This window comes from Nelumbo nucifera, chromosome 4 (genome assembly GCF_055504915.1).
Source record: "Nelumbo nucifera cultivar China Antique chromosome 4, China Antique-T2T, whole genome shotgun sequence".
Lineage (NCBI taxonomy): Eukaryota > Viridiplantae > Streptophyta > Magnoliopsida > Proteales > Nelumbonaceae > Nelumbo > Nelumbo nucifera.
The window spans coordinates 18,322,403-18,333,117 of record NC_142652.1 but is presented as its reverse complement, the minus strand read 5'-3'; the positions used below and the strand labels follow the sequence as shown (position 1 = coordinate 18,333,117).

At 37.4% G+C, this 10,715-nt stretch overlaps 1 protein-coding gene across 1 annotated transcript; it reads left to right on the top strand.

Annotated features, from left to right (window-relative positions):
• Window positions 1-509: 509 nt before the first annotated feature.
• On the top strand, window positions 510-7,171 carry LOC104598074 (phosphate transporter PHO1 homolog 3-like). Its single transcript, XM_010259973.3, has 13 exons — window positions 510-1,348; window positions 2,885-3,233; window positions 3,329-3,377; window positions 3,529-3,600; window positions 3,909-4,038; window positions 4,203-4,323; window positions 4,497-4,755; window positions 4,889-4,993; window positions 5,083-5,127; window positions 5,257-5,406; window positions 5,537-5,815; window positions 5,925-6,058; window positions 6,763-7,171. The coding sequence occupies exons 1-13, from the start codon at window positions 751-753 to the stop codon at window positions 6,860-6,862; spliced, it is 2,391 nt and encodes a 796-aa protein (XP_010258275.1). The 5' UTR covers window positions 510-750; the 3' UTR covers window positions 6,863-7,171.
• The last annotated feature ends 3,544 nt before the right edge of the window (window positions 7,172-10,715 follow it).

Below are 10,715 nucleotides of genomic sequence, written 5' to 3'. Positions count from 1 at the left end.
ATTTATCTTAATTCGTGTATAAGTCAAATAATACATAAATAAGAAAAACCCTAAATCCTTAACATAATATATTTAGATCGAACCCACAAACTGAAAATAAAAAAAAAAAAAGAAATTGTCAAACGAACCAGTCATCAAGCGAGGCAAACAAGAATTCAAGGCACAATTCAATATATATATATGTGGGATGTCTACGTAACCCACCCAATTAGTTTGGTAATCATCGCATTTTTCTCATATCAACGACAGTTAGTTATCGTTAATAATTGTTCTTAGTTCTGAATGCATGAATCCCCCATTTTGTCAACTTTAATCCATTTAAGATTAAAATAACTTGTATTTTTGAAAAACATTAATTCAGTAGATGATACACATATACAAATACGATAAGGTTTATGAAACTTGGCGTTCTGATTCTCAAACTCTGACTAGACGACTGGGGGGCCCCTAGTTTTCTCTCCACCTAACTCATTTTACTCCCTTTTCCATGTTTGATCTTTTCTGAAGTAAGAAGCTTCTGGCTTGCAACACCACGAAACCCAATTCCTAGCGCCTTTAGCTTTATATATGCACCTCACCTTAGAGGAGGTTCTTAACCTAATCTCGCTTCTGTTGTTGTTGTATGTGAAAAATACTAAGAGATCGAGACAATTGAAGGGTTTCACTGCTTCAATTCTTTACATAATCCAATAACCCATTGAGTAGTTCATCCAAACATTGTTCGCAGCTGGCATCAGAAACAACGAAAAGATGAAGTTCGGGAAGGAGTTTGCCTCCCAAATGGTCCCAGAATGGCAAGAAGCCTACATGGACTACGAGTATCTCAAGATCATACTAAAAGACATCCAATCTTTCAAGCAAAGAACTAAGCCTCCGGTGACTCCGAGAAGTGGATCAAAGAGAAGGATGGCAATTTACAGATCCTTCAGCGGCCTAATGAAAAGATACAACAGTGTAAGAAGCCACGCCGAAGGAGACGTTGAGGATCAAGTGATACGAGTCGCTAATCCGGAACAACGAGACGACAATTGGGAGGGGCGCTACCAGACTCATTTTCTTATGTCGTCTGAAGAAGGAGGAGAGTACGAGCTCGTCTACTTCAGAAGACTGGATGACGAATTCAACAAAGTGAATATCTTCTACAGGGATAAGGTGGAGGAGGTAATGAAGGAGGCCAACATGTTGAATAAACAGATGGACGCATTGATAGCATTTCGGATAAAGGTGGAAAATCCCACAGAGTTGTTCGATGGGTCAGCCGAGATGGCTCGTCTTGCTTCAGATGTTGCCAGCTCTGCGTCGGCAGTGACCGCCTCTACTCCTTCCAGCGCCAGAGACAGCAGTTCCAGTAAGTCTCGTCTCTCGATCTTTGCATAACAACTTATATCTCTTCATCAATTGTCCCGTTTGTCAATTTGGCAAACATGTAATGGGTGGATTTTAGCTAAGTCCAACCATTCTCCTCTCCTCGATCGATGTCCTCACTCAGGAAAAAAACGAAGAAATGCCGGTAAACATCGAGTATTGCAACTCTGTCTCTATTCTTCACTGCGCGCTAAAAGACAAAGTTGGAAACATCTTTCATGGATCCCACGTCCCACCTAACAAGAGTTGCATCAGTCGTTGTTTACAAGCATTACTTTTTTTCTGTGCGACCCCATTAAAACATGGAAACGTCAACCTCTTAACAAAATATATTACATTACTTGTTTTTTTTTCTCCTTTTATTTTTAATTTTTTATCACTGGCGTATCCAACTACCCATATTTAATTGGATAAATGAGGTTGGAGGGAAGAGCTGTAATCATATAAGTTAAGAATTGCTTCAATAAACTGCGAATACGCCAGCGTTTGCAGCATCACTCACATCAACTGAATTTTTAGTTGAAACGTCGATTTATCACGTTTCATTCGTATGTTGAGGGGGACTTGATGGAAATGTTCTGAGCCACCGACCTGGACAGTATGACTGGTTGATCCAGGAGTTAGTTCCAAAACCGTGTCTCCAAGTGTCAAGTTCTTCAAAACGTTGACCATGGTCAACAATTTATACATAAATCATATATTTTGTAGTACTACATACAAATTTACTATTTTGGGTTTGTATTGAAATAAAATATCTCCAATTAACATAAATACAGGTTTCACAATCATTCTCAAATAACTATTCCACCTAAAAACTTAACCTATTAGGGAAAGTGCTTTTTTTATTTCTTTAGAACACCCCACTCTTATCTTGTGCTGAAATTTAATTAATTATAATAGAGGCAACGAGGAATTAGACACTAAACCGTTTAGTCAAAGAGACTAATACTATCTTAAATTATTAGGTGAGGTCCCTGAACTGGTGGATTATAATTCAACCAACAGCCTTTCAATTATATTTTTTATAACACATTTTAAAAACTAAATGCCATCCATTTAAGTTAAAATTTGGTTTATGGGTTCCAAAGGTGTCACTTCCAAGAAAAAAAAAAAGAAAAATTAAGACAAACATGAAAAGAAATCCTATACTTTAAAGGCTATGTTTGGTTTAATTTGAAGGAAAAGGTAGGGAAAGAAAGGGAAACCTATGCAAGGTTTGTAAAGGTTTCCCTACATTTTCCTTCCTTTTCCTATTTTTTCCTTCAAACCGAACACAGCCTATGGTTATGGGACTAGAAGCCATACCAAATAGCAAGCCGGGTTTACCATTTAACCTGACCCTATAGGGTTGGGTCAAGCTGGTTTACCGTTTAACTCAACCCATTTACAACCCTAAATCATATACAATGCGACCAGTACAAGTTTCCTAGGTCCCCCTGCAACAAGAGAGAGAGAGAGTGAAAGAGTAATGGCTGCCTCTGGTTTTCTGATGAGATCAAAGAATTCGTTGATAATGCAGGTAGGCGCATGGCTGTAATAGAAGAGGCTGAACCAAGCACCCCAGAGAATTCGGATGACTCAAGTGAGGACACAAACGTCAATGACACCGGAACTATCAACAGGACTGTCATGAGCGAAACTAATCCAAACAAAATGAAGGCCAACAGGCCAGCTCCATTAGAAATCCTTAGCCGTGTGAAGATTAACAGCAGACTCGAGAGTCCGATATCCACCATAAAAAGGTTCCTCAAGGTTCCCAAAAACAAAGAATTAAATTTTAAAAAGGAGGAGCTGAGGAAAATTGAGGAACTACTAAAGCGAGCTTTTATCGAGTTTTATCAGAAGCTTCGACTTCTAAAGAGCTACAGGTAATATGAGTTTCATGGATACAGAAAACTTATTTGCTTGAATTCGGTTGTGTTATTTTTCAACTATGTTTATTGTTTCCTTTTGAATGATTCAGCTTCTTGAATCTATTGGCATTCTCGAAGATAATGAAGAAATATGACAAGGTGAGATTATATACCAACTATATATCCAAATGTTTAATAGCATTCTGATAAGCAATCTGACTGACCTAGAGTTGAACTTAAAATAAACAAAAAAGTTTCTGATATATCGATACACTTAAATATATACAAATTTTGTTTTCCAATTGTGCAGATAGCATCAAGAAGTGTATCGAGAGCTTATCTGAACATGGTCGACAATTCCTACCTTGGTAGCTCTGATGTGGTAAGCTTATGTGATCGATGTGTACTATCAAATTAAGAATGGTCACTCTTAATTTTATCCCATCCCATCAAAAGAAAAAAAAAAAAAAGAACGGTCACTTTAATTCTTCATTCTATAAACTTGATGTGTTGCAGGGATAACTGGGATGGGGTGGGGTGGGAGAGTTCTGAATTCGTTTTCTTATTTTTATTTGTTTATAGTAGAAGCATCTTCTACTGCATGTGAAATATATATTACTTCTAACAGTAGTGAATTAATTAATTTTCAACAAGCTTGGTTGATATTGATTTTGCAATTTTGCGGAGCAGGTGACTAGGCTCATGGAGAGGGTTGAAGCTACATTCATCAAGCACTTCTCAAACTCAAATCGTAGTAAAGGAATTAAAACCTTGAGACCAAAACCAAAGAAAGAAAGGCATAGGGTTACATTTTCGATGGGTAAGATTCTCGAGAAGCTTCTCGGTGTTGTATGTTCGTATGTATCAACTAGGAGGATGAATTCATTTGTCAATCTGATATTAGTTAAAACAATGAAGAATAACTAAAAGCCCTTTCAGACTTGTGGAATATAAAACTTGTCTTCTCTGGTAAAATTTCTTCAGGTTTCTTTGCTGGATGCACCGTAGCTCTACTTGTGGCCCTTATTTTAATCATCCGAGCCCGAAATATCCTAGAACATGAAGAAGGTGCTCAGTATATGGAAAGTATGTTTCCGCTTTATAGGTAAGATCGGTTGATCTCCCTTGCAGCTTAGTTATCAACACTGCTAGCTGTAGTTTCAAAACTATATATATATATATATATATATGTATAATACTGGAAGAACCATTATATTCAATATATCTACAAGCTAAATCCTGTAAGCTCAAGTTATCCAAAATTAAACTTCATTGCAGCTTGTTTGGATTCATTGTCCTTCACATGGTTATGTATGCTGCGGATATATATTTCTGGAGACGCTACCGAGTCAATTATCCATTCATATTTGGCTTCAAGCAAGGAACGGAGTTGGGGTATAGAGAGGTCTTTCTCTTCAGTGCAAGTCTTGGCACGCTTGCTCTTGGAAGCGTTCTCTTGAACTTGGACATGGAGATGGACCCCAAAACCAAAGAATACAAGGCCTTCACTGAGCTGCTCCCTCTGGGATTACTTACAGTATGATTCCTAGCCTCACCCTACATTAATCCTTCTCTGCTTATTCTCAATAAATGTAATGTAGGAAGCGCATATTTAATTTGACTGGGAATTAAATCTTTCTTTCCTTTTTTTTCTTTTTTTATTTGTGTAGCTTCTTGTTATCATAATATTTTTCCCATTCAACATCATGTATCGCTCAAGTCGCTATTTCCTTCTACGTTGTGCATTCCATTGTGTTTGTGCTCCTCTGTACAAGGTACGTACATGATGATCATCAGGACAACTTCTGTGCTGAGATGGGTTCATTAATTTATCTTTAATTGCTGGGTATTCTTCTTTCTACAGGTTACTCTAGGAGACTTTTTCTTGGCAGACCAGCTAACTAGTCAGGTTAGTTTTTGACTTTCATGCTCCCATCTACTCATTAATTAGAATATAGACATCATTTGGTGGTCTGTTTGGAACAGCAATTAGCTAGCTAGTCATTAATTAATACTACTGTTTAATTCTATTCCACAGGTCCAAGCCATTAGAAGCCTGGAGTTCTATGTCTGCTACTACGGTTGGGGAGACTACAGACACAGAATTAATACTTGCAAAGCAAATAATGTCTACAACACATTCTTTTTCATTGTAGCAGTGATTCCATATTGGTGCCGCTTCCTTCAGGTACGTCCAGTCCAGTTCAGAGACATTTTGCCCCCCTTAAGATTGATTATACTACTCTGTTCTGTAGTCCATATTAATTAATCTGTTAGAACTCATCAAGGTAGTTTCTATATATGTTCTTGTGCCGCAGTGCGTTCGACGTCTGTACGAAGAAAAAGACCGAATGCAGGGATATAACGGGCTGAAATACTTCTCAACTATCGTGGCTGTCATTATGAGGACAGCTTACAATCTAGACAAGGGAAAGGGTTGGTGGGTGATGGCCTGGGTCACGTCAGCCATTGCTGCAATCAGCGGCACTTACTGGGACATTGTTGTTGACTGGGGGCTCCTGCAACGCCGGTCTAGGAATCGTTGGTTGAGAGATAAGCTCCTCATCCCACACAAAAGCGTTTACTTCGCAGCCATGGTAAGTAAGAAAGAAGATTTGTTTCACTCTTCTTCTTCTTCTTCTTCTTCTTCTTCTTCCAAGAACCCAATTGATATTGTTATGACAAGTATTTTGGGAAAAATTGCAGATACTGAATGTCCTGCTAAGATTTGCATGGCTGCAAACTGTGTTGAACTTTAAGCTGTCATTACACAGACAAGCTTTGATTGCTATTGTTGCAAGCCTGGAGATCATTCGTCGTGGCATTTGGAATTTCTTCAGGTATATATATCTTGGTTCTACTCCAATTAAAGTTAACTTATTATTCTAGCCAGAGACATTCATGTAAATATATATATATATATATATGGATGACAAAGGTCAATAGAAAATTTCATATAATCTGGCCTGGGTAACTTGGCCGAGTCAATACTGAGTTGCGTGATCTGTACTGGTATTTGAACTTTGGATTAAGTCGCACATCATAACCAATAAGACTCAATCCCTTCTTCTGTACCTGACCAAATATAGGCCCCCACTTTATATGAGAAAGAATTGAGGTAGGAGGAAGTTGGTGCAAATTTTGCATCAGTTTTTTAGATGCAAATTTTGCATCAGTTTTTTAGATGCAAATTTTACCCTGCCAATGAATGCAAATGAGACAAAAAAAACAATTTTTTTTTTATATATACAAATCATAGTTTCAAATAAATAGATGCAAGACTGAACCAGATACAAAATTTGTATCGGGTTCAGATTTCACTGCAACCAAAAGCAACCCAAGAAGTTTCAAAAAGAAATTACTTCATCCTGCCTAATTTTGGCATATGCAATATTCTTAGGAGGGCCCATTAAAGGATGGATCCTGATTTGTGCCATATGAATTTATCTACGGTTCAGACCTGAGGCTTTGGAAACGAAATACTCCTATGGAATCTTGTAATTATTTTTGTTTGCTGATGAGAAATCAACTGTTAATTGAACAGGTTGGAGAATGAGCATTTGAACAATGTAGGGAAGTACCGTGCATTCAAGTCTGTACCTCTGCCTTTTTACTACGATGAAGACGAAGAAAAGGACGAATAGCTAGCATTCCACTAGACTCACAAGGCCATCTAATTCATTATTCTACTCACACTGGATGGCTGGGGGTATGGAGAGAGAATACTTTTTTTATTTCTTAATAATAATTCAGTTCGATTAATTAATTACTTCTTTCATTATTTTGTACATGGAAATATGGAATATTGAGTCAATAATGAAAGATATGAATGACTTCCTGTTCAGTCAATGTGTAAATGGGTAGATTAACATGTTATGGGTATTTTGATTAATGTAAAGATGACCATTTACTCATCAGATCCTTTGGAACTTGGAATATAACTCCAATTATAGCAGATGTAAATTCTTTCTGTCCAATCCTAAATTCTCTATTGTCCATGTAAGTAAGGAAGCCCATTCCTTGGCCCAATTTGCTGCAATAGAAGGGACACTAGAGTGGAGACAGAGCAACATTCATGTGAGGCCCATGGGCCGTGTCAAGTCAGCATCTCAACGATGTACTGAGGATAGCATATAAAGTGAAAATCAGTCTTCACTGGCTAGCATTTTGCCTTTAAGCTAATGTGAGTTTGGTAGCATGAGCACTTCACTGCTCCGATTTTGAGAGATAAAAGGCAAAAGAAGACAGTTTGGCAAGAAATTTTCATCTTCCTACAACAAGGAAATAATTTTTTTTTTCCAAATACATGAGAGTTGAGACCTACTCAAGTCATACAAATGCGTGTGTATCATGTGCAAACCGGTCAGACGCGTTCCTACTTAATTCATTGGTCACCACATTTCCTTTTGAAGCGAAACTGTTGCTTTGGGTGAAAGTTATAATATTTTTTTGACAATTTGATTTTTGATAAAAAGCAATAAAATAAAAATCAGTTTGACATTTCGGTTTGGAAGCATGTGGCTACCGAACGAGGAAAAGAAAAATTTTTTGCTTCTCTAAATTAACGAACCAAATACACCCGTAGTTGGTGAAAGCTAGATCTGGCAAAAAGTTGATCCAACCCGCCAACTCGACTCAACCCAACCCGAAAAAACAGGGCCAGGGTCTCATATTTAGCTACCCTAATGGGAAAATGACCCGACCCCACCCAATCCGAAAAAAAATGGGTTGGGTTGGGTTATGGGTCAATCCACTGACCCGATTGTCAAGTCTAATTGGGATTATTTATGCATTGTTAGAAGTTTCTACTCTTTAATATTTTTCTATTTAGTATTTACTTTTTATTGTTTACTCTTTAAATTGTTAAATGTTCAAGTTTTTTATTTTATATTTGGAATTTTAAGGTTAATTCTTTTAATTTTAACATTTTTCATGTAAATTTTCTTTATTTTTTTAAATTTTAATTATTTTTTAGGATGATCTGAATTGACCTGACCCATGGGTCAATCCTAACCCGAACATTTAGAGTTAGGGTCTAGAATTTGACAATCCAACCCGAAATTCAACCCGACCTAAAATCAACCCGAAATATATTGACCGAACCCAAACCCGAACCTAAACCACCCAACCCAATTGCCAGGTCTACTGAAAGCACAGCGATTGTCGATTGGGGCAAAAGAATTGACCAAAGTGTAGTCAAACTCTCATTGGGGATTCCACGGAAGTGTGAGTTACAATTTGAGTTATATTCACATTTTGATTTTTCAAAAAATCAAAGGGTTTACTGGGATAACGCTTATACATAGGGCTAGGTCTTTTGCTTTTCCCGGGTCACCACCGGTTTACAGTTTCTAGCATCTGGGTCAAGACGGTTTGAAAACACTAGTTGCACTGTTTCATAAGTCATACTTCTCTTTTGAATCTGGACCTATCTACACTTATCTCTACATCACTACAGTCGAACATTGAGAAAAGATGTTCCAAATATACAGTTTGTGTATTGTGGGCAGCATTTCATATGAACCAGACACAAAAGGGCAAAAATACATCAAACCACTCAAAAATACTTCTCTCTCTATAATGGCCTGATTAATGATTGCATCTCTTTCTAGTAACCTTATCGGGATGAAAAATAATAGGAAGAGGATTTGTTTCCTCTAGTCTTTGATTTTAGGGATAAGTGGTTTGTAATCCACCTCAGAAATCTGAATTGTAGCTCTTAGAAATCCTAGCTCCACCTTAGGGGTGGACTGAATTATAAAACCCCCATTTTATTACTTTAAAAGTAATTAGTGATAAACCTTTTGATTTTTCCTCTGATATCTGATTTCATAGTTTATGTCTTCATCCTCTCGTAGTGTCAAAAGCCTCTCTAAAAGCCTTTTCCGTGAAAGCCAAAAACTGGTATGAATCATCTCATTGATTCTTAAAACAGTGTACAGATGCTGACAACATGGAATCTTGTTATACCCTCGCCGGTGGTATGTGGGATGTGAGATGTTTCTGGGTTAGGGCTTGGTGGACGAGAGGAGGAAGAGGGAGTTTAAAGAAGATTGGAAGAAGAGGAAGGAGAGGAGGAAGAGTAATGGGAAGAAGAAGAAGAAGAAAGAAGATTCTCTGCTTACCGCTAGACCGCCGCAGGTGGATTTTATGTCCACTAATGCCGGTGTATTTAATGTATTTTTTTATTGTCCACGAATGTCAGTGGGATGTGGGATGTTTCTGGGTTAGGACTCGGCAGAGGAGAGGAGGAAGAAGGAGTTAGAATGGATTTAATATGTTTTTAGAAAGCCCTTAACTAAAACCAAAATTCAAAATACTACCTGGTAGCTTCTTATTAGTGGGACCTCATCTATGAAAATTAGTTACATAGTCCTAATATTGTCACCATTAATTTGACCTTGTTCTTTGGGTATGGTTGAGAAAATGTTCATTCCATAGTGGAATGTGTTGCATGTGTTTAATAAATAACAGATCGACTTGTATACATTAATAAGTGAAAGAAGCAGCAGAGATAATTGCATTGATGATCAGACGATGCCAGGTGGTCCTTGAAGTAAAATTATTATTGATTTATGTGTATCTTGCTCTTTCTATATCGATCCTAGCTAGTAATGGTGGATGCCATGCAGCATTAATGGAATTAATTCATTAAAACCATTTACATGATACTCTTTTCTTTTTTGAGGCTTCTAATAAACTGCCAAACTGATAAGAGAAGTAAGCACATTGACATGCTGAAGAGGTGGGTACTGGGTAGATATCTAATTTAGATTTCTTCAGTTCAGGAGGGGGAGACGACCTAAGATTCTCCGGGGTTTAATTCTGATGATATATCCAATCCAAACGCAAAAGTTCATACTTGTGGCTGCTAATCTATAATACAACTGCTATTAGGATTTCTAATTTCTTTCACATAAACAAAAAAAAAAAAAAGAAAAGAAAACGGAGTAAATCATGTAATGCCATCATTGAATGAGATGAGGAAATTGTCGGTTTTCACTTTCCAGAGTAGATTATGTCTCGCCCCTTTTCGGCTTCATTTTTATTAGTCCGACGGATGGAACCACGAACTTGCCTTTTATTAATCTAAAACCAAAATGCAATAAGAAAACTGTGTCTATTAATGATCTGACTTCTGAGAGAGAGATCCCGAAAGGCGAAAAGCTATCTTCTACATGGTCTAAATGAATCTTCTGTCCGTCCTTTATTTTTGGACTCTGTCCACGCGGCTATTAGTGGAAGGGATTGACCAAAACATGCAGATGTGTGCTTCTTCTTAATTTGTTTGATCTCTCATCTGATAATAAAACGAGAGGCCTGCCATCTCTACGAAGTGATATGGAAACTGCACAATTTAGACCATCCATCAATTCAATTGGGTGGGTTGGGTTGGTTCTTGATTCTTGACTGCCCACCATGTTTTCCTTCTTTTCTTTTATTTGATCCATCCATGCATGTCAGCTTTCTCCCTCCATTGATATTTCTTTAATCTTT

Coding starts and splice junctions, on each gene's coding strand:
- LOC104598074 (XM_010259973.3), top strand. CDS start 751: ATGAAGTTCGGGAAGGAGTTTGCCTCCCAAATGGTCCCAGAATGGCAA. Junction 4,039..4,202: donor TAGGGTTACATTTTCGATGG/GTAAGATTCTCG, acceptor AAATTTCTTCAG/GTTTCTTTGCTGGATGCACC. Junction 6,059..6,762: donor GGCATTTGGAATTTCTTCAG/GTATATATATCT, acceptor TTAATTGAACAG/GTTGGAGAATGAGCATTTGA.